Here is a 24841-nt window from a genome sequence, read left to right on the forward strand (position 1 = left end):
CCACAGCTGGAGTACTGTGCACAGTTTTGGACCCCTACTACGGAAAGGATGTGGGCAAATTGGAGAGTGTCCAGTGGAGGGCAATTAACATGATTAGGGAGCTGGGGCACATGACTTACGAGGAGAGGCTGAGGGAACTGGGGTTATTTAGTCTGCAGAATAGAAGAGTGAGGGGGGATTTGATAGCAGCCTTCAACTACCTGAAGGTGGGTTCCAAAGAGGATGGAGTTCGGCTGTTCTCAGTGGTGGCAGATGACAGAACAAGAAGCAGTGGTCTCAAGTTGCAGTGGGGGAGGTCTAGGCTGGATATTAGGAAACACTATTTCACCAGGAGGGTGGTGAAGCACTGGAATGGGTTACCTATGAAGGTGGTGGAATATTCTATGATTCTACTTAGGAGCAAGTGCATAATGTCAAGAATGTGAGAAATCTCATGGACATCAATCTTTCTCAACAGTGAATACAAACAATCCAACCAGTGAATACTACATGTGAGGAAACCACAAACAGCCGGCAACCATTCTGCAAACAGTAGAAGATACTAAAAACCATCAGGGAAATGATTTACTGAGAATCATTCACTCAGCCCCAACAGTCACCCCCACACAGGTGCTGCCTGGCAGAAGATAAGGCTCAGGATAGCAGATACAACACACGGGGCTACAATCGCTCAGTTATTCTCCTCACCTCGCATTCATCCGGTGGGAGAAAGAGCCATAAATAATTGATGATTAACATTTCTTCTCTTCCCTCTCTACTCCTCACTAACCATAGGCCCAGGATTCTCCAACTGGGGGTTGGGACCCCTCAAGGGGTCACGAGGTTATTACCTCAGGGGTTGCAATCTGGCAGCCTCCACCCCAAACTCTGCTTTGCCTCTAGCATTTATAATGGTGTTAAATATATTAACAAGTGTTTTTAATTTATGGGGGGGGTTGCACTCAGAGGCTTGCTGTGTGAAAGGGGCCACCAGTACAAAAGTTTGAGAACCACTGCCATAGGCCCCACTGAGCCTCAAAGCTACATGTTGAGCAACCCTATTTGACTACATGGCTTATTGTGTGGTTGTGTCCTAGCGACGCAATGTTATTGTTTAAGGAACATCCCCTAGTTTTTTGGTTATTTTAGACCCCCAGGTTTACCATATTGCTCTGCACAAAGCCCCTGATTCACCACGGGGCATAAACATGTGCTTCCCCCCCACCCCAGCTTCAGTAAGACAAACATGTTTTAAATGCTTTGCTGGTGCGCTGGGGTGACTACCCCACACTCACCCTGCAGGGTTGAATGCCGGCCAGATAGGCCACTTAACCCATTAGGCAGCTGACTAAGGGAGGCTCAGCTGGGCAGGAATAGGTGGAGCCTATAAAGCTCAGGATCTGAGATCAGAAGGGGCTGCTGGGAAAAGGCAGACACTCCCGGGTGATGGACGAGTGAATGGAGATGGCAGGCTGCAGTCACTCCCTGGGAAGAGAGGTTTCGGGGAACAGGTAGGTCTAAGAAGAAAAGGGGAACCAATGGTAGGAAGCAGCTCAGGAGAGGAGCAATGAGGTCAAAGAGTGAAGGCCCAGGCTGCTGAGCTGAGGGTTGCTGGGCTGGAAACCGGAGAAGAGGGTGGGCCCAGGTTCCCCTACCAGCCACCAGGCGAGTGGCACTGAGGCAATGAGTGAGAGGACTGCCTAGGACTATTGAGCAGCTAAACCTCCCCCTGAAGGTGAAACAGAGACAGTGACATGGCCAGGGGGCTGAGACTCGAAGAGAACACTGTGGTTCCTGAGGCTGCGAGAAGGGCTGCAGGCAGCTGGAGTGATCGTGTGCAAATCATGGACAGGGGTGGGGGCATCGGCCTCAAGCTAATCCCCAGAGTACCAAAAGGAGGGGCTGGTCTGGTGGTGAAGGGTGTGCCCCATGACAGCTGGAATAGGGGCAGATATAGGAAATGGCATGGAAAAGGAAGGAGTAGAGGAGAGGGTGGGTGGACTGACTTCATATGGGAATGCTTTGTTGCAATGTAAATGAATGGAGATTCTCACAGTCCTGAGCAGTTGCTGAAGGTCACACCAAAGGACAGTCCAAGCAAGAAGAGGTGGTGGTCAACCATAAGCCAGGACATCACTAAATTACATGTTGAATTGCCATATCCTGGCATTGGGAGCAAGACGGGAAAACACCAAATAGCACCTCTGGGGCAGTACAGAAAGCTGGAGCGGAGGACAGAGATGTTGTTGGGACGGAGGATGCAGCACAGACATCGCATCCTTCTCTAATTAAGAAAGATGAAGCATCAGCACTGGAGGAAAGTTTAGGACGTGGGAAGCTCTTCACAAACGACAGGCCACGGTGTCAGAAATTTCCACGCACAGTTCTCTCAACCTCAGTTGTTTCTAATACACCCCTTGCAATTGGATCTAGGGGCAAGATCGCGTGCCTCACCCTTGGGAGGCAAAGCACACGCAGTCCAGGAGGAAGGTGAAGCAAAAGGATTCTGGGCTCTTAAGGGCCAAAATGGACTCTGGTGTAACACAGGCAGCTCAAGAATTTGCTCCAAGATTCAGTGACCCTGACTGGGCTGCTTCTGAGCAGCTTGACAACCCACTGCGACCCTGCCCCTGTTTGAAAAGGACCTTGCAAGAGTTACCTACCCTAAGAGGATTATTGCTCTGTTGACCAGGGGCTTTTTTTTGTGTTCTACTGAGGACTGTAGTGGAATTGCAAGTTATCACTGTAAGTGTGTGTGGGGGAAGGAGGGTAGAGGGTTTCTGGTCCCGCTTGCAGGCAGGAGGCTGTGTAGGGAAGCGTGCAATCAGAGGCAGTCAGCAGCCAACCAGCCAGCCTAGAGTATGGCCAGGTGAGTTGTTCCTCTGTTTTTAGGGAGCAGCCTGTTTTGTCTCACTCTGATTTTGAATTCTTGTGTGTTATTGCTCTGAATTCTCAGAAATAAAGTACTGTTATGGTGCAACCTTCCAGCAAGAGAATTTTATGTTCTAACCAAACTTCTCTGTGTTTATGCCAAACCATAACATTTTTGTTCTGTTTGTACAGCAATCCAGCACAATGGTGTCCTGTCTATGACTCTGGTTCCTAGGTGCTATAACAGAAATAATAGTACAATGGCCTGACCACGAACGAGAATGTGCATATGGCAAGGGGAATCCCTCCTTAAGCACCTAATTAGCAACTTTAACTGCACATCAGTGTCCAATTGGATGTGTATTTGTCCACATGCTCATGCAATCACTGCCCTTGTGCACAGCATCTCAGTGAATGGGTGCACATATGAGGTGTGTGGGGTGCACATGTTTTTTCCACATCCTATTCTGAAGGCCAGACTCTTCCCTTATAGGTCCTCAGATTATGTTTGACCTTTTACTGACATACTTAAACCACTTTAGATGCTATCACTCAAAATCACTCTCTTCCACACACACCAAAGAGGCTGGTGAAAAGCTGCTCCATAGTTCAGCTGTTGATGATGGAATGAAATGTGTACAACAGGGGATCACTTTCATTCTCCCAAATGAATAAATTTCACTAGCTAATTTTGTTATTGTCACATTCAGCTCTGTTTTAGGTTAGCAGAGAATATGGCTACCTTTTCATGGGTAACAGAAGCAGGCACCTCGTTCAGGATATCATAGCAGCGATATAGGCAGGAGGATGGTCCAACCGTTAGGCCACTCCTCTAAGGCTTAAGAGATCTGGATTCAACTCCCTACTCTGCCACAGACTTCCTGGTGGGTTTGGGCAAGTCATTTAGTCTCTTTGTGACTCAGTTTCCCATCTGCAAAACAGGGGTAAATAGCTCAAAGATGTGTTGTGAGGCTAAATCCATTAAAGATAAGGAGGTGCTCAGATTTGATAACGGGGTCCATATAAGCAACTCCGGTAGAGAGAACTTCCTGAGATGTCATTTAAAAATAAATCAGCACCCTGTTGCAAGAAAAAGCAAGATTCTCCCCTTGAAACGACGACACAGGTCTACCTTCCACCTGCTCCACCCAGAAATGCTATTTCAGAGCACAGCAGAATTCTATGTCAATGTCTCATCCTTACGGGCTTGATCCTGAAGCCAACTGAAGTCATGGAAAGACTCCCTATTGACTGCAGTTGGTTTCAGATCAGCCCCTGAGCCTTAAGACAACTTCATTAAACCATGGTAGGGGTGGTGGTGTTTTAGAAAAGGAAATCAGTCCTTGGGCAACTTTAAATAATAATAAAATAAATAATAATATTAATAATAAGACATCAGAGCTCAGCATCGAAATATATGAACAGTATATTTCTCTTTTTATTTGTATGTTTCAAAATACAACAGAGTTCCTTATACAATAAAGGAATTGTTTTCCCCAAGAAGCAACTCTTTTATCAAAAGAAAATCATTCACTGTAATCAACACTAGTTAATATGCATGCGTTTAAAATCCTACTTAGCAAGTGCAATATCTATGGGCTCCATCTCTATAAATACAAACCCCTTGTGTTTTGCCACTTAAAATATTTATAGACTAGCTCCTCGCCGAGCTGTCAAGGAAACCTTTTGGTCACCAAGTACAGAAATTTAACTGGCTGCATTCCAAGTGACATGTCGAAAAATAAAACCACCGCTAGCAATCTCCTGGCATGTAACAGATTGTCTGAGCTCAGCAGCTTTTCTAGCATTAGCTTGTATGGAAGTAGGATACAGGATTTAAGAATCAGTTCTGAATATCTCAGGGAACAGAGAATTAAAGCTCCTCTGTTTTTAGGTTCTGGGTGCTCCATGAGGCTTACCTGTATGCCATTACCCTGTATCTCCCAGAAGGGGGTGGGGAATTGTAATCTGTCATTTCTGCACAGGCTCTTTGCAGGTCCAACACAGGCAAAGAGACCTGGCTGCATAATATAACCTGTAGGGGTGAATACTTTAGGGAAGTAAGAATTAAAGGGAAGATTCTGCCTTACCCACATGGCAAAGTGCCAATCTTCACAGTGGAAACTGAGGCATAAATACTACTCACTGTGGGTAGGGGGGAGGGGAAAGGGAGAAGAAAATACAGAACACTGTTTGTAACTGGAATATTCTTTAAGATCGCTCTAACCCAAGTTACTCATTACACATGCTCAGTCAGCTGACGTGTAGGTAGGTACAACTCAAGACTTCCACCAACCGCTATGCTTGGTGAAGGAAGTGATAGGCTTGTCCGACTCTTGCATTTTTACTTCCTTTCTCTATGTTTGGGTCTCTTTGGAGCCAAGACTGCCATCTGCCACGTAGGGTCATAGTTGTGGAGGTGCACCTCAGCCTCAATGGTCAGACCTGGGCACTTCAAGTTAGGCTCCTAACTCTGCGTTCAGGCATTTAACTAGAAGTGACCTGTTTCCAGAGGTTCTGAGCACCCACAAATCTCAGTGCTGTCAAGGGGAGTTGCAGATGCTCAGCACCTCTGAAAAACTGGGTCACCTATTTAAGTGGTGAAGTATGAAGTCAGGCCCCTAACTTCCGCACCCAGGTTTGCAAGGGCGGGTTGTTGCCAATCAGAAGAAGCTCCACGTCCCAAATTCCAGAAGTCTGGGGCTACAAAATATCGCACATTGAAATGAATACATTAATAATGGAAAGGTGTATAGAACATTACTGCTCAGACATATATTTCACTGAAACAGATACACCGCCTGATGAACTTAATAGTTTATATCGAGAGAGCTGTGTCACTCATTGAACATAATTAATCATGTTCTGAAAACAGATCACCTGCAAACCATGGTACTTAATTACCTAGCTACTGCACTCATTGGATCAGCTACTTCCAGCAAAGCTGACATGTGTCTCATTGCCCTGCTGAACTTGGTAAACCAAGTACGGAAACAGATACATCGGATGTTGAACCTCATACGCAGATTTTTTGTTGGATCCCATCATGTAACTAAGGTGAAGGTACTGTCAGCCAGCATTTCTCTTTGTGCATTGAGGACAGAGTGCCAAAGACTATTAACCTAAAGGATTTTCATTTAATCAGTTTTCCTCCTTGCTGCCATCTTGCTCAATCACAAAGTGGATAGCACCATAGCAAGAAAGCAGTGCAACAGTGACACAATACAGGAAATCACTGGGACTGGTGCATTTCAAGCTTGAAGTCGAACAGCAGTTAAATTTAGAAGTCTATACTAGCCGGGGGGATTTGGTGGCTTTCCACACCTGGGCGCTCAGCTCAAGTCTAAGTGAAATGAGCTGGATGGTCTAGCTTGGTTCACAACAAAAATAATCCACATTACAAATGCCACCATATGGCACAACGGGCCACCTCTACTCATCAAACATCCAGGCTTTGGCTCTTATAATGGAAACTGAATTCTCTCACCAGGAGAGGCAATACATTCCCCAGGACATCATAAGTGTTCTATCAAATACAGTTCAGAATCGTACCCAGTGAGTCATGTCCTTGCACTTTTCTGTAGTAAAATCATAGACAAATTTTCTTAGCTTGAAGGGCAACCATGTGCATTTGTGAAGAAGCAACAGTGCTGGAGATACCATAAGGATTAAGGGCACACCACACTGAAAGAAGGTATTAGAAGTTGTCAGGCATTTCTGAAACCTCTTAAAATATTCTGGCAACCTCCAATACCCTCAGCTCTTGACACAATCATGGTTGCCAGTTCTTTGCTGTAACACAAGCCAGGCCTGTAGCCCCGGGGACAGGACTGGGAGTTCAAGGCACGTTTTCTTTAAGCAACTTGACAACAAACTGGCAATGCTATGTGCTTTTCACTTCTAACAACCACAGGCCTCCTTGGAAACACACCTAGGAAAATTAGACAATCACATCACTTCAGTATTTTTGGAAGCTCAAGAGATGAAAAAAAGGCCTGCTCTAGTCAAGAACTGCGCCAGAAAGCTAACCATCTACAGAGGTGCTGCATAAAGCAGCACAACAATCATATAACAGAAATTATGAATGATTCATAATTGTCTGAGATGGCATGAGTTGCCATGCCTATGCCTTAAAGTTAGCTCAGAATTTGTACAGGCCAGTGAAGATTGAGTGGTCTGCTATAGTGACACATTGCCAATGTCTTTGGACTGGAGAGTAGAAGAGTAGATTTTGCCTCTGCTGTATGATCCATGGAAGGAATGCGTGATGGTCAACACGAGGAGATTAGAGAGCAACGATTTAGCAGCAGTAGCCAATGCCATGGCATGGGAAACAGACAGGGCAAACAATTTATTAATTTAAACCATCCCTACTGCTGCCAGCTAGCTTCCAGGTATAAATGCACATTTTAGAAAGTGACCCTCTCACTGTTCTAGGTGACTTATCTCTGTCTATTCCGACATGTGCAAAGTGAATGCTTAGCAGACATCTGGAACATGATGGCTGTTCTTGAGGTGAGACCAATGTATCTTCTCCCATTGGCATTTCTTTCCTCTCTCCTCGAGATGGCAAATGGAGTGTTTGTTCTGATTAACTCTAGATCTACAATCCAATCAGCTTGAACCAAAATTCCTGCTTCTCCCAAGATCATGCTGTTGAACTATGTTTTCCTGATGATGGTTTCAATGCAGTGAAATGGAAGGTACACACCTCTCCAAAAGCTGGCTTAATCTGGTGGCTTAGTTGGAGATGCATGTTTTAGAAGCTGGGTGCATCAAGGAGATTTTTTTTGTGTGTGGTCCTAATGTGATATGCAGTGAGTCAAGGGCTTGTAATGGTCATATTTCAGCATCTTAGTGTATTGTATTTGTTTTTATATGATTGTATCTCTAATTCACGTGCAGTTCATCAGTGATGTGTGTTTCTCACAGTACAGTTATCCGATTCTACGTTGAGATGTTTCACCAAGTAGCATGCTTGGCCAGAAAGTAGTTTGAATTTTTTTATGTCACTACCCTAACAGTGACCTGCTGGTATGTAACCAGCTAGCTTTTACCATCCAATAAGGCTTTCAAACTTCGCTGCTGCTTGGTGGAGATTTGTGTGTGTTAGTTTCTGAGCAATCTGGAAGGCACATTCAGCAGCCTATATAGCATCAGCATTCTTTAATACACACAACAAACCTCAACATATCCATTTCAATGTGTAATGTAGCAATAGCATTTCATCAGCTGTAAAAAACTTTCAGACCAGCAGACCTATTTATCAATTAAGATTACATCTCCACCTGATCAGGATGACTTCCAGCGATACCATTAAGTGCCTACAAATTACAACCTTTAAAAAAAAAGTGTATTATATTTCCCAGTACTCTCATAATTTTGGCAGATGTTGGCAGCTAATTTAGGTTACAAAATTCCAGTCATTTCACAGGCATTTACTACCTTCTGACTCCAGTAGAATACAGCACAAAGCCCTCTTAATTAACAGCAATCGTCATCTTTTCAGATCCAGTTCTTTGGCAATATTTATACATAACATTGTGCATATCTATCTAAAGAGCTTATAATAAAAGAAAACTTTTGGTTATTACATTCTAACTGTCTTAACCTTCACACAAGTATTAAAGTGCAGAAATAGTTCTGTTTAGCAAACTCTCTTTTCTTAGTTAGCCTACTTCCTGGAAATGCCTGCTTACATCAGTAAAAAGAAAAGAAAAAAAAAACTTTCATTTGTAACAGGAAGGGAAAGGTACTTGTATGAAAATCCTGACTTTTTTTGGTCTGAAATAGGATCATCATTACCGGTATCTTGTGAGCCTGATATAATTCAAGACATTCTGACAGAGTCAAGTTTTTCATCTGATACCCATCGATTAGAATGTAGGGCCAGATTCTCAGATAGGGAAAATAGAAATAGTGCTATTGACTGCATTGACTGATGATAATTTACATCAGTTGATTCTCTGGCCCATGATTTATATAGTGAAAACCCTGGGGGGGAAGGGGGAAATCAAACAGTCATGTTTATGGTGAAAAGAAATATGGCGAGATTGAAATTGCATTACAAACTGTTCCAAAACAACTTAATATAAAAGTAGTTAGGGTGCTTTATTGTAGCTGTGAGAGTTAATTTGCCTCCAAATCATGTTGAAGTGTAACTATTTCTATATTTTACATTGCTTAACTCAGCGACATTTTTCACTGCATCTGAACTGGTATTTTCAGAGAGACTTAGAGAAAAGTAAAGGGCATCTTTGGTTCTTTCAAGAAACTGAAAAAGAGCTCATTTAAAATATATTACTCCTGCAAGGGCTTTTGTTAAGTGCAACACACACAGTCTGTCAATGCAAAAGTGACAGGTTGTGGTAACTCATGTAAGTTTACAAGGTGAACAATGAACCTATGGTAGCTGTTCTACTGCACATAGATTTTAGGGGTTTCTTTTCCTTTTTAGTCCTACTGTAATTTCATGCAGTTTGCAGGTATGCTCATAGGCTTTTCTGTAACTAGATTTACTGTATGTGTACAGCGAAATTCACCTCCTGTGCAGAGGGTCAACCCAAAACCTATGGACAACTTATGTTCCATGAGACTGCACAGAGATGAATTTCACCTATGGACTTTTACTTGAAACAGCTGCTTTGCAGGCAGCATTCTTGCCCCGCTCCCAGCAGGGGATCCATCATGTGCTTTATACCCTCTCATGCAGGGAGCCTGATTTCTCACATTGTGAGATCTGTTGTTAGAAACACAAACACTGGGAGCTCAGGCATCAGTGACATAACACAACAAATGTGTAGTTCCAACACCCATGTTTTCAACACGCAGGTCACTCCAAAGTATTTGAGACACCTAACCTTCTTTTCAGGGGCTTCCATTTCAATGTGTTTTACACTGGGAAGGAAAGAATTTGTTGGAAAATTGTCTTATTGCAATTCATATCCGGCCATGGATATCAATACTGTTCTCTTTTTGAGTCACCTGGTCTTTTGTGTGTGGACTGGCACAGACTGCCCTCTGGACCATACAACAGTCTTGTTTGCTGAACATTCACCTCATCTTTAGGTGAAGTTAAAGAAATGAATAAACTTTAATTTGAAACTTCTGCAATGACTGCTAGCAAGCCTACTAAAGACCTGATTCCAGGATTAAGAATATCAGTCAATGTGCATAATCTAGTTGCCTTTAATTCTTATCTTCTTGTTCTGGATAATGCAAAAAGTGTCAGATCTGTCAGTTAGTTAGCCATGTTTGTTACTAGAGCTATTTCTTTTTGGTGTGCTAAGACATTTCTAGTAAAAACAAATTAATGGCAATGCTCATGTTTCATTTATTAAGAGGGCCAAATTAGGCCATGCCCTTCACAGCACAGCCGCAGGAGTTGAGTAGAACATAAGGTTACATTTTCAAGGTGATACAATGCTGCTCAAATGGCTAATGAAGTAGAGAATCTATTTCCCTGCAATCACTGTGCTAAATGTTTATCCCCGACAGTAACATATAAACCCTTAGGAACAACCTGGTGCTCCTTGATTGGATTGTCAATGGGAAACTTATGAAACTTCAAAGAGAAACTGAACGCTCTGCTCTCAGTTGTTTCCTTCAAAGCTGTAGGCAATTGCAATATGATGGAATCCCTTTGAGTGTTATTAAAAGCAAACTAGTTATTGAGTTTGGGTTTATAAGTTTGGTTTTAGCATATGAGCTTTCTTCCCCAGTTCCTCTCAGTAATGGAGAGATGCGTTTTTTTACTTCGTAAAGAAAGCCAAATCGCCGATGTATTCTCTCCGATAAACTTCACTGCCAATTTATTGTGCAAACAATTTGCTTGAAACAAAAACACTTGTCTGCACGAATCTACTGTCTGTTTGCATTTATTGTAATGTGATCCTAATTTTTGCTTTTTAAAATTATCTTCATTGCTCCACTTTCTTTTCTTGTAAAGTTTGCCACTGGCTGCACTAGAGATGAATATGGAATTCGCTACAGGATAGCTTGTTTCACAGTACTTCAAGTATAGAAAAACTGACCATAATACCAGATAAATTAAATAAACCAAAAGATAAAATAGATAGCAGGAGAGTTAGAATTCATACAGAAATATAATGTAATGTCGGGGGGTGGAGGAAAATGAGAGATAGCTACAAAACTGAAACAGTGAAGTGACAAACAAATATTGATTAGAAAACAACCAACTTTCACTACATACGGTACATTAAAATTAAATGGAAAATTCACGTCAGAAAGCATTCAGACAGGATGATGCAGGTCACAAAAGCCAAAGGACTAGAGGAAAACGAAGGAAAGTTTGAATGTAGCAGTATGTTTAAAAAAAATCAGTAATTGGGTTAATGCAGTTTGACAAAGAAGGGCTTTGAAGAAGAAAAAAGAAGCACCGAAGCAAAGGACAAATGTATGTCAACATAGTACAGGTAACACTGATTGCACAAGAACACTTTCAATATCTTGAAAGAATATGCCTAGATATCCAATATATGTATAATATATATGCAAAATATATACACCAATCTAAGTTATGTATGTATATATGTACACATAGGCCGTTCTGTACATATGTATATGTGAACATTAATGCGCATGACTGAATTTTGCCACATTTCAGCATCCAGGTGAATTTGAGCACAACCAAAAAGGTTGCTGCTGTACATACCTACAATTCTATATTTGATTACTGAGAAGTAACAGTGTAAAATAGGTTGAACTAATTCTCAAGCGGCTTAGACCCAGCTGTAATTACATCAGCATCACAAAGCGAATCCAACCTCTGAACATTTCTGGTACACATGAAGAAATTAAATAATACACAATCCTCAGCACAACCATATTCTTTTGCTTCCCAGCCCATCCACTAATCAATAACTTGACGAGATCCTCTGACATAGAGCTATCCTTTTGGAATATGAACTGGAGAGATGGGTAATTGCATTAAAGCTCCAAATTATTCAGTAATTCTGTAAAGCAAGGGTTGATTACTGTCCTTACATCTCAATAGTGTTCTGGGAAAAGGGACACAGTGTATAAAAAAGGGAAACCCCTTAAAAAAGGGAACGTGAGGCAACCCTAGCATAGCACAATCCAACAAGAGAAACACATTGATCTGTGGGACTTCAAGTTTTAGGATGAAGAAGGTAACATTTCCATAAAGCTGGCTTGCCTCAAAACTCAGAAGAGTACTGGCCTCTCAATCCAAGGCTGTTTTGATCTGAAACTTAAATGGCCAATCGGTCTTCAATCGTATATCTCCAAGTGCCAGACTAGAGCAGAAAGTGAGTCCTGGAGGTTCTAAACACAAGAACTTCAGATAAATAATTCTACATCTCAGCAAGGCTGCCATTTCCTTTTGATTTGAAAAGCTGTTCGCTGTTCTCAGAGCAGAGATTCACTTTTAGTGCTCAGCATCCATAGCATCTAAGTATTTTGCTTCAATGATCCTAGGAAGCAGGTTATACCTATGAGTGAACAACAGAGATAATTAGATTCAAGTTAGTGCTGCAATAAGGGTTATGTTCATCCTTTTCCAGGCTCTTCAGAGCTGGGTGTGTCTGGGGCAATTCATGCAACTTGCTGATTTACATCAGGTTTGTCAAGCTGGCAGGAAAACACAGCCATGTTTGTTCACATCGCTGGAATCCCTGAAACAGCAGTGTTGCAAAGACCCTCCTAGAACCAATTGCCTTCAGCTGTCAGAGCAGCATCTCCACCATGTCTACTGCTGGTGCTCCCTCTCCCCTCTGAAGGCGACAAGGATGGGATGGAATGTTGGCCTTGCCCCCATATCTGTGTCCCTGTTTGGTTTGCGGGAGGCAGCTGACCAGCTTTTGATCGGTCGAAACAGAACATAAACCAGCCTGAGGAGCTGAAGTGTTCAGGAGGGGTCTAACTTTCCTAGAATGTCACTTCCAGCTCTCATGTCTGTTATTCAACAATCACAAAGCAGGACCCAAAACATTATAAGACTGGCTTAAAACAGGTCACTATTTTAAACAAAATAATACATCTGAGTTCCTTTTACAAGAACCCAAATAAACAAAAGTCATCTAAGATTCTCAGACACTCAATGCGTTCCAGAGCTGGGGCTTTAAGAAAACACATCACGTATTGTTCGTGAGAGCTAGCACCACTGCTTTTACAGTCACTCGTCTTTTGCTTCTGCCTGCTTCCCTGTGTTCTCCATCTTGTCCCTGTAAGGTCTTTGTGGGAGGGACTCCCTTATTCCACATTAAAACCAGGACCCCATTGTGCCAGGCACGGTATAGATTGGGGCCGCTGGAATCTACTTTTATAGAACATAATAATAATGGTATCTCCTCTGAGTGAAACACACACTAAGTGGCAACGCAGTCAGGGCTGGCTTTAACTTTTTTTGCAGCCCCAAGCAAAAAAAAAAAAAAGGAGCATAGCCCTGCTGTAACACCCCTCCTGGGCGCCGCCCAAGCCCCCCCCCGAGCGCCACCGAAACACACACACACACCCTCCGAGTGCTGCCTGGCCGAAACAAACAAAACCAAACCTGAGCGCTGCCCCGCCCCAAGGTGCTGCCCCAAGCATGTGCTTGGTCGGCTGGTGCCTGGAGCCGGCCCTGAACACAGTCAACGTTAATAAGCTTTCTCCTTAATACATCTGACTGGATATTTGTAGATTAATCCTCTGCTTCCTCAACGGCACAGGAAGTTACTTTTCAGCTATTTAAATAATAATGACAACAATGTAGTAAGCCTGGTTTATATTTAGAGCGCCTCAATAGGTAGCCAGGAAAGGAGATTTCAAATCTCACTAGCTGCAGCGCAATGCCCTGAACTCCTCAAATTGATCTGACAGGAGATAAACACTGGAAAATGAAAGCATCCAGGAAAACACAACTCTGTTTGATCTACATTCAATTCATTTTGTGAAACACAAATGATTGTGCAAAGAGGAAAAGGGATGCTTAAAATACTCTCCTATCCATGGGGATACAGTGCCAGAGAAGTCATGTTTAGTCAGCAGCATCCCCAAAGCTCTGACCCTGCTAAGAATTTTCTCTGGATGGAATATTCCATTACAGCCAGGGTAGAGTCTCCCGAAATAATTACTCCTGGAGGCATTCTGCACCAAAACATTAAAAATTCTGCGCATGGTATTTTAAAATCCTGCAGATTTTATTGGTCAAAATAACACTACATAATCACACCAGTTTCAATTATTTTGGTAAGTTATTTCAACATACCTGTCAGCAAGTATGTCTGTAAGAACATGGACACAGGCAAAAATTCCCCCAGGAGTAGAGAGTTAAAGAAACCCCCTATGCCAACCCAGTTCCTGTTCCAGCCAGGGGGCCAGACACCCACACCTCTTCCCGCAGAGCTCAACAGTGGGCCCCCGGAGCCAAGGGATCCAGAGGGAGAAATACCCAGATGCTAGGCCCCAGGCTTACACAGAGTTTCCTGCATGCTGCCCTCTCCTTCTCTTAGGGCATGGTGCAGCTGCCAGGAACCCTCCAGCTCCCTCTCCCTCCCCCCAGCAGTGTCTTCTGTGTGCGAGCTGGGCTTTGCCAGGTCCAGGATCCCATAGTGGCAGCCAGCAGCACTGCAGCCCATTTCTGTGGGGGAAAGGAAATTCTGCACACACAGTGTTAAGTTCTGCAAAATTCTGCTGGGACTCACTTGATATGGATTCAGTTCCCAGCTCTGCCACACACTCCCCATGTGACCTTGAGCAAGACACTTCATCTCCCTTTCACTTCCTTATCTATAAAATGGGGATAATACTTCCCTTCTCCTACCCCGTGTCTGTCTTGTCTACTTAAATGATCAACAATGTGGGGGCAAGGACTGTCACTGACTATGTGTATGTACAACGCCTAGCACAACAGGGCCTCGAGTCTTGGTTGGGGACTCTCAGAAGCAGGATGGGTTGATTTAAAGCATGATTTCAAGCACCGAGTGGAAAGCTTTCATTTAATTCATCAATTTTAATCAACTTTTCCATTTGTATTTCAGTTATTTTCTAGAGCAGGGGTCGGCAATCTTTCAGAAGTGGTGCAACGAGTCTTCATTTATTCACTCTAATTTAAAGTTTCACATGCCAGTAATACATTTTAATGTTTTTAGAAGGTCTCTTTCTATAAGTCTATAATATATAACTAAACTGTTGTTGTATGTAAAGTAAATAAGGTTTTTAAAATGTTTACGAAGCTTCATTTAAAATTAAATTTAAATACAGAGCCTCCTGGACTGGTGGCCAAGACCTGGGTAGTGTGAGTGCCACTGAAAATCAGTTCGCGTGCAGCCTTTGGCACCCATGTCATAGGTTGCCTACCCCTGTTCTAAAGAAAGGAACACTGTCACTGGTTCATATAACCATTAAAACATGTTGATGTACAGTTAAATAGAGCCTTGAAAGTATTTGGTATATCTTTTTGCTACTCAGAAGGCTTCACTGTAACTATGTACATTTATTTAAGCAATTATATAGCTCAGTATTTTCAGATTCTTATCAATTGTACATTTGTGTAAGTTAGAAAATGGTCAACGATGGGTGAAGCCATAAATATTCATAATTTGAGAACTGAGCCAATTGGAGCTCAGGTAGAGAGAAGCTATAGAAAAGGCCCCGTGGGCTCACTGGATTATCCTGACAAGATACATGATGGTGTCTCCTGGAGTCAGAGGCTAGGCCCTAGTGTCTGTGGTGACTTTGCCAGCCTCTTGCACCCAGTAGCACAGCCCCTGGATCCCCCACAGGATCAAGCCTTTAATACAGCACATGTCCTATTGTGCCATATTCATAAAGCTTGGTGTCAAAAGTTGGTTGTTTATCCTCTGGTTCTCTCTCTATGTAGAGAAGCAGCATTTGACTCAAAAGTTTTTGATAGAGGCTCATGGATTCAGCATAATTTAATTTTTATTTAAATGTTTTGATTATAAGATGTTTAGACCTTAATATATTTTGTATTAAATTCAGATTTCATGGTAAACAGGTTTATTTTGTCAAGAAAAATATTAATTTAAATAAATTTAAATAAAAAATCCAATTCCTGCCCCAAGAAAAACCATCTGTTTTTATCCACCCTGCTCAGCCCTGCTGTAACACTAACTAACGAGGACAAAAATTCAGGACACAGAGAAGCAAAGGTTCTCACAGTTACAAACTTGCTCTGATTGCACGTACTGAAGTATCCATCTTGCAGTCTAAGCAGTAATCCCTAATATTGTCTATGTGCAGCGTGAGATAGTGAATGTTGCTATGAAAATTGTGACTTCGAGTGCAGGGGACTGGATTAGATGACCTCTCAAGGTCCCTTCCATTCCTACGATTCTATGATTCTGCAATGTCTATTTTTTTTATACAGTTAAACAATGTAACCTTGATGTTGTTGTATGTGGAGGTTTTGTTGCTTTTTTGCAATCCAGTTCCCTCCTCCCTTCTAATTAAAGGAAAGCAAAACATATGCAGGATAACGTTTAAATGATTTAACTTCCACTTTCAATCCACACCTCGCTCTACTGTGAGCTGTGAACAGTTCTCCTGACAGCAAGGCTCGATGGCAAGGTGGTACAAACACCTGTGGATGGTCTGTACTAGTGTTCCCTGTATTACCGTAATGCCCGGTCCTCAGCAGGGGGGATTGAACCTGGGGCCTCTGGAGCATAGTGCATGAGCCCCTACTGCACAAGCTAAAAGCCAATTGGCTGTAGAGCAGACTCATTTAACTCTCTTTTTAAGTATCAGAGGGTAGCCGTGTTAGTCTGGATCTGTAAAAGCAGCAAAGAATCCTGTGGCACCTTATAGAGTAACAGACGTTTTGGAGCATGCATGCATCTGAGGAAGCGGGTATTCACCCACGAAAGCTCATGCTCCAAAACGTCTGTTAGTCTATAAGGTGCCACAGGATTCTCTTTTTAAGTGGTCTCAGTGCCACTAGATGGGACAGAACATCACACCCAGGAGGCGTGGGGGTTACATTAGCACCAGCGGTGACACACTGTTACAGCAACTGAAAGAGAATTACCTAAAATTTTCATTTAGGCACAGCCGCTGAGGGGAAGGGAAAGGAGATGCTCACACACATGCTGCTGTCATTGTCTGGCTGGAGGCATTTTTTGCAAAGCTGGGCTAAGTGACCAGCAGCTCATATGGAAAAGCAGCAGTTAAGGGCAGCAACAGAAAACGACAGCCACCCAGAGCCTAATCCTGATTCTAAGGGAGACCATGGCAGTTTTGACCTTCTCTTCAATGGGGACAGAATTGGGCCATTAGTTTCCACCTTTGACACACACTGTTCATTTGCAATCTTTTTCTCACAGATTCTCCGAGCAGCCCCGGTGTCTTTTAGATCATGTGGGAAACGCTGTATTGTAATGCATTAAAGGCAGCAGGGCATCATTAAACTGCTACAGTGCTGGCTGATGCCCAACAAGCATGCTTAGAAGTGATTTTTAATAGCTTATTACTGTTTGATGTTTAATTCATTTCCCACCACACCTAAAAAAAGGACAGAATACGAAAGAGGGCGTCGGTCAATTGTTTTATTTAATGAGCCGAAAAACCCCAACTCCTACAATGCTGAGAAAATGAATTTCTTTCACTCACTAATGGTCCCTAAAGCATCAAGGGAGTCTCCCAAAATTTAGACAAAAAACAAAACAAAACACACCCCCAAATCACTTCCGGGTCCCTAAGGCAAATTTCAGCCAATTGTGAACATGTGCCAATGTAATCTTAACACTAAGGAGCACTGCCCAGGAGACTGCTAATTGTGCCATGGTTTGAAGCTATAAAACACTTAAGTTAATACTGAGAGTTCTTTAGGAGAACATTCTTTACTGTATGTAACTATTCTGCTGAGAGTAACTAGTTAAGGTCAAGCGGGGGTGCTGCACATGTAATCTAGGCCATTACAGGTTGAAGACTCAATCACAGCTTTACCCCAATCAAGGCACTGTCATGCTACCCCTAGAGCAGACTAATCTGTCTTCTGGGTTCCTCCTTGCTTCTGTGCTACAGTCTGTCTCGGTCATGGGCGGCTTTCACTTAGATATCCTGGCTGGTGTGTATGGTTCCAAGGCTCCCTGCCCCACACCACCTTGGGAAGTCCTGAGAAAGATCTCATCCATCACACACTGCTAGCCATGATCCAAGTAGCTGGTTCCAGGGGAGCAAGTTGGCACCTTGTGTGACCACTCAAGCCAGTGCAGAGTATGGCACAGGATCACAGAGAAATCTAAGGGCAAGTCTACACTACAGAACTACATTAGTGCAGCTGTGCACTATCATGTGTCTGGTGAAGATGCATCATGCCGATGGAGGAGCGCTCTCCCGTCACCATCATGACTCCACCTTGGCAAGAAGTATAAGCTATGGTGGCAGCAGAGCTTCTCCCGCCGACATAGCGCTGGTGTGGACAGTGCGAAATTTGCATCGCTCAGGGAATGTGGAGGCTTTTTCACACCCCTGAGCAACGTAATTTAGATCAACTTCAATGGTAGTGTACACCCACCCTAAGCAGTATGCAGTTGCCTAGTTAGAAGCCAAACATCCTGGTCACTTAGTGAGGTGTCTTTAATACAGAGAGTGTCTTACCTGATTGGGATCATTCCTATCATAATGAGAGGAAAAATCATCTTCATGTACGGTAATGGTGACATCCCAAACCCACAGAGGATGAGGAGCTGAAGAACCTGTAGGCCTGTGAAATAGTGGATCTTCCTCTGAGGGACCCTGCGGATGTAATGTGTCGGAGGGTAAGCCGTCTGTGAAAGAGATAAAAGGTATACATCAGGCAGCAATAGACAAATCAGTCCAGGTGGAAATAAAGTATAAAAAGAGTGCCCATGAGAGAAATTATTTTAGGGAAACCATCACCACACAGCTGTAAGGGTTCATATCGCACATCAAGTCAACGGGTAGATACCAGAAATACACAAATGGCATTGCAGATGTTGAAGGACTTTCTAAGCGGAGTACTGGCCTGTTCCTTAAGCCGAAAGGGCTGAATTGGGGATTTCTAGGGTTAAAGCGAATACCTCTGGCTGTGGTACTGGCAACAGAACACAGAGAATGACTGGGCAATAAAAAATGGGGGAAAACCAGAGATAGACTTGCCTCAGGGACCACCTGGAGCACAAGAAATACTGATAGAAATGCCATAATTAGATTCCCCAGTGGATGATTAGCAGCACTTTGTAGCAACATGTAAAATATCCGGGGGCGAGGGAGAGTGTGTGCATCACGTGGTGTTGCCGTGTTAGGCAGATCTGTTTTCGTGCTGCTCCCATTTCAGTTTGTTTTCTATGTTTTAATGAGCCCTTTACCATTTGAGAACTTTCCATCTTCTCTTTAGGGGACAGAGTTCAGCCCAAACTGAGATCGAGCAACTGTGGAACTTAGCTGGGGAGAGGATAAAAGAGACCCCACACAAGGAGATGGCAATGTAGTGTGAGTAAGAGTGACTATCCGCTGATGCTGATATAAACGAATGGGTCTAGGATCGCAGCACCAGTTATGCAGGTTTCCTAACCTAGGTACAACAGGCTAATCTGTACTAAAACAGATATTATTTGTTATCTGTGTATCATAGCACCTAAGAGCCCCTGTCCTGGGCCAGGACCCCGTAGTGCTAGGTGCTCTACAAAAACAAAATAAAAAGACAGTCCCTGCCACAAACAGCTTACAACCTAAGACAAGAGCCAACAAATGGAGTACTCTGCATACAAATATCCATATCCATTCTTTATTTACAAATGGATATATTCAAACAATGGAATCTACAGTACCTGTGATATCCTAGGTAACAGTGGGTTTCAATAGATGCCAAATAAAATTAGGAGACTGTTTTTCCCTTAGAACCGAATCCTGGGCTCAACTGAAATCAATAGAAGTGCTGCCAGTGGAAAAAAAGAGTTATTAACCTTCCGTAACTGTTGTCCTTTTGAATGGACATGTGCAACAAATCTCAATCTTGGTGCGTGTGCAATCTGCACAAAGTCATTGGAAATATTTCCCTCAGTGGTACCCATCCGGGCGACTCAAGGGCCCTCTGCTACTGTGTGCCACTATGTGCTGGTATAAAGGGCCCAGCTGCCCCAGAACCATCTCAGTTCCTTCTTGCTGGACAGCTCCGATGTGGAGGGATAGGAGAGTAGATTGTGGAATGGTGACATGGGTAATACATTTAGAAGAATACCAGTTACAGAAGGTTAGTAATAATTTTTTCTTCTTCGAAGGATTGCACATGTGCATTCTATTCTCAGGTGACTCAAGCCATCAAGTAGGAGGAGGGATCCATGTTCGTGGACATACAGATTGGAGCACAACTTGTTCAAATTTAGCTTCACCTCTAGAGTATTGGATGATGGCATAATGGGATACAAAGGTACAGTTTGCTGCTGTACAGATTTCCTGGATAGTGAACACAACAAGGTCACTTGTGATCTCTCTTATGTAATGTGCCGTCACTTTGCTGGGCAGGGAAATGCCTGTAAGATCATAATTTACACTAATACAGGAGGTTACCCAAGATAAAGTTCTTTTCGAAGAGACTGGGAGACCCTTCATTCTGTCTGCAATGGGTCTGAATGCTTGGGCTGACAAATGGAACTCTTTAGTTCTGTCTACGTAGAGTGCCAAAAATCTCCTAACATCTAGGAGTATGCAGGCATTGCTCCTCTCCATTGGAGTGTGGTTCTGGGGCAAAAGATAGGTAAGTAAATCAACTGGTTAATATGAAAATTAGATACCACTTTAAAGAGAAATCTTGGATGAGGGTGCAAACATACTTTAAAACTTAAAGAAGACTGTATAAGGCGATTTGCCCACCTTCCTGCATGCAGCTCAGCCACCTTCTGGTGCGAAGTGATAGCTACCAGAGTGATAGCTATCAAATGGAGGACCCATGAGTCTTGACAAAACTAGGTTCAAGTCCCAGGGCAGGGGAGAAGTTTCCTTATCTGACAAGCTTTCCAGGTTCTTCAAAAATCTGATTGTCCTATCGTGAGAACATATAGAACAATTGTCCATATGGAAATGAAAAGCTGATATTGTTGCCAAGTGGACCTTGATAGAATTGCCAACCTTGCTGTTGTAGATGCCATAGATAGTCCAGGATATGATGGATTGATGACTGCACTGGTGAAATCCTAGATTGACAAGACCAGATGGGAAAATGCTTCCACTTCAACATGTAAGTAGACTCGGTGGAGGGCTTTCTGCTATTTAACAAGACACATTGAGAGTTTGCTCCAAGCAAGACTCCCGTCTGAGATTTAGCCATGGAGCCTCAAAGCAGTTAAAAGAAGTGCCCATCAGTTCAGGTGGAGCAGCACACCATGATCTTGGGAGATTAAGTCTGGGTCCAATGGAAGTGAACTCGAAGCATCCACAGATAGATCCAGGAGAGTGGTGAACTAGTCTGCTGGGGCCATGTTGGAGGTACTAGTATAACCCAGGAATGGTCTCGTTTGATACTTAGCAACACTCTTTGTAGGAGAGAGATTGCAGGAAAAACATAGAATCTGATATTCTTTCTGTGAACTTGATAAATTGCCACATGAAATCAGGCACCTTTTAAATCAAGGACGGCATATCAGTCTCCAGGAAGGGAATAATGGAAGCCAGGGTGACCACACAAAACTTTCTCCTTTTGAGAAATCTGTTGAGCTGGCACAGGTCTAAAATTGGTCTGATACCTCCCTTCGCTTTAAGGATTAGGAAATAATGGGAAGAGAACCCCGTTCCCTCTGAGACACTGCAGAACCTCCTCCATGGCTCCTACCTAAAGGCGTGATTGAACACCTGGAGGAGGAGATCCTCGGAACAGCGGTCCCTGAAGAGGAATGGGGAGAGGCGGAAATCAATTGGAGGTATATCCTACTTCCACAGTGCTTAATATCCTTTGGTTCAAAGTCATCTCGGACCAAGCACTGAGGCCATGAGAAAGGCCATTTGCGAATATGGAGAAGATGGAACCTGGCATTCTGAAAACTGGCATGGCATTCTGTAGTGATCCACCAAAATGATGGCTTAGCACTCCCTGGGTGTCTGGATGGAACAGGTATTGATGCAGAAGCAGAAGGAGGAGGTGGTCTATAACTATAACCCCCACTCTTCTCTCTCTGCAGGTCCTGCTGAGGTGCAGGGGAAGAGTAATGATGGGTCCACCGCAGGCAGAAATGTCTCCTGGATGGCTATGGATGGAGTGTACAACCCTACAGACTAATGTCGTTCAGAGTCCTTCAAACCATGGAGCTTAGAGAGTCTGTTTGCGCCAAAAACAGTGATGACCCTTCAAAGGGCAGGTCTTGTACTGTCTGTTGGACGTCTGGTGGAAGCCCCGAGGACAGTGGCCAATAGCTCCTAAGCACAAAAACCACCGAAACCACGGTCCTACCTGCCAAGTCTGCCGCATCCAGTGTCGCCTGCAGCAAAGTTCTTGCTATAGATTTCCCCTTATTAACTAACGAGGAGAATTCCTGCCTACAGTCCTCTGCAAGCATGTCCCTAAATTTTAACATGCAGTCCCAAACATGAAAATCATAACGTCCCAAAAGAGCTTGTTAGTTGGCAATCCCGTCTTGCAACCCCCAGTAGAATAAACTTTTCTACCACATAGATCTAGTTTTTTTTGCATCCTATGATCTGGGGAATGAAGATTCTTGGCCCTGCCATTACTGTTCATTGGCCACTGACACCAGAGATCCCAGTGGGGATGAAAGTACAGATAATTCAAATCTCTGAGAGGGAACATAATACTTTCTGAGGTGGGAGGAATGTAGTAAAGGGTCGGCCAAAGAGACTTAAGGGGGTCCATAATTACCTAATTAATAGGTAAGGCCACTTACGGAGGCCCTGTGGTGGCCAAAATATCAACAAGGCAGAGGAAGGACTCCTTAGCCACCTCCATCTGAATTTCCAAGCTTAAGGCCACCCTCTTCAATAGCTCCTGGTGAGCCCTATAATAACTGGGGGAGAGAGAGAGACACGCCCCCTAAGGAGACTGCCTCACTGGGAGAGGTGGCTGAAGAGGCCAGCACAGGTTGAGGCTGCTCCTCCTCTGGCTAGTTGTCCAGCACCATCCTCCTGAAGTAACTCTTGCTGCTCATCACCAGGCCCAGTACCGGGCTCAGGAACAGGTGTCACCTGGTGAGTAGATTCCCCATGTCTCTTCAAGGACATGGAGCACAAATGCCTTGTGTATGACCTAGAAACCAGGGGAATCCCCGTAGTTTCCAAAAAGGCCACTGGACTGGGGGTGGGCCCCTAGCCCACATGCTCAGTGTTACTCCCACTGGATGATCCCGAGGGTAGTAGCACCCTGATGGATAGTGGCAAGAGCAGCTCTGAGGCTGGGAAGCACAGGCGCCAATCTCCGATTCAGAGGAGGAGGACAAGTCAAGGAGGTCACGGAGAGGCTGCTCCTAATGGTGCTGAAGACTGGTGGCGAGTCAGAGAAGAGCATCACATTGGCAACATTGCAGGCTTCCCCTTCATGGATACCATCAGGAATGATGTCTGAGGCAACGGAGTTTGTGGTGGTATGGAGCACTGCACTGACAATACTGGTGTCTGCCGGTGCTGATTGCATGGTCTCCTGCACTGCCGCGGAAACCGGTACCAATAGGTTCAGCAGACCTCTCTCTGCCACAGACGCCACCAGAGTGGTCAGTTCAAAGATGGTCTCGGAATGATGCAGTCCCACCGACAAAGAAGGCACTCCATCAGGCCCAGAACTAGATGGCACCTATTTCGGTGCCTGAGTCAACAGTGCTGGTTTCTGTGGTATCAGAAGAGTGCTTGGGTTTCAGCTGCACTCTATGCTTATCCCAAGCCTAGAGAATTTTAGTGCCAGTAACCTTCCTTTCTTGGCAATCTGCTGAGAGGTCTTATGCTTCTTCTTAGGCATTGGGAGAGTGAGCAGTGCTGGGTCTTGGGCAACATAGAAGATTCCTAACCAATGACAAAGCAGTCACTGCTGAGTCCGAACAGCTGGGCTCTGCCAGAGATCTCAGGGCTGCTGGCATGCGCAAAACCTTTAGCCTGGTTTCTCTGTCTTCTCTTGTTCTAGACTTAAAGTCTTTGCAGATTTGGCAGCAACCTCAAGTATGAGCTTCCCCCCCTAAGGAATTCAAGCAGCTTGAGTGTGGGTTGCTCAGGTACATTGGCCTAGTGCAGGAAATGCAGGGTACCCTTTGGTACCAAGAAATGGAAAGCCCAAACTGGGAACTGAAAAAGAAACAAATCCTATCTACACTATGAACGAAGTACCAATCAATTAGAAAACTATTTACAATGAGCACACAGAGCATGTGCAAAGGCAAGCCAAGAACTTCCAGTGACAATCCTGGGCAGTAAGAAAGTTCTCAAGGGTTTCTCAGACTGTTGGACAATATCTTGGCAATATCTTGAAGGACAACCATAATTTGGCCCTTATTACAATACCATAATATATAAGGTGGAGATTCACATTACTACTTGTTACTGTCTAACATAGTGACTGGCTTTGCTTCTGTTCTGTTAACATGAGCAGAAGAACTTATCAGAAAATGGAATTTCTGCTCCACTTTGAAATTTGTTTCCATCCTGGATTGGAAAACCAAAATTTCCTGCCTAATAAAAATTCCAAAAAGTTTCTGTTCAGGACCATCAAAATGTTTCCCATATGGTAAAAACGTTTAATCACAACTTCATCATTTTGATTTATTTTGTGTTAATGTTTAGATATTAAAATCTATAATATATATACACACATGTAATATTAAAATATTTTAACGTGTCAATGTTGTTGAAATGAATCATTTCCACTTTTTCCTGATGAAAATTTGGTCAAAGTAAACATGCCCCTGAGAATCAATGTGAATTCAGCAAAACTGCATTTTCCAATGGAAAACTATTCTACTGAAAAATTTTCAGTGGATTGTAATCGGTAGCTGTCCGGAATGACAGTCTATCTTGGAAGTCAACTGCTTATCAGCTGTGAAACGTAATTGGTTTT

At 43.5% G+C, this 24841-nt stretch overlaps 1 protein-coding gene across 6 annotated transcripts in view; it reads right to left on the reverse strand.

The window, feature by feature from the left end:
• Positions 1-4252: 4252 nt before the first annotated feature.
• SLC4A11 (solute carrier family 4 member 11) overlaps positions 4253-24841 on the reverse strand; it is a 177604-nt gene continuing 157015 nt past the window's right edge. For 5 of the 6 annotated variants that reach the window (XM_050943352.1, XM_050943354.1, XM_050943356.1 and 2 more), the window contains 2 exons: positions 18436-18605; positions 8000-12323 (listed from right to left, as the gene is read on the reverse strand). In XM_050943352.1, coding sequence (XP_050799309.1) covers positions 12260-12323; positions 18436-18605 — 234 coding nt within the window. In that variant the 3' untranslated portion in view covers positions 8000-12259. Of the gene's footprint in view, positions 6217-7292; positions 12324-18435; positions 18606-24841 lie in introns of those variants that run through there. The other variant, XR_007773012.1, reaches the window with a different exon arrangement.

The sequence above is a fragment of the Gopherus flavomarginatus genome, chromosome 3, assembly GCF_025201925.1.
Source record: "Gopherus flavomarginatus isolate rGopFla2 chromosome 3, rGopFla2.mat.asm, whole genome shotgun sequence".
Taxonomy (NCBI): Eukaryota; Metazoa; Chordata; order Testudines; family Testudinidae; genus Gopherus; species Gopherus flavomarginatus.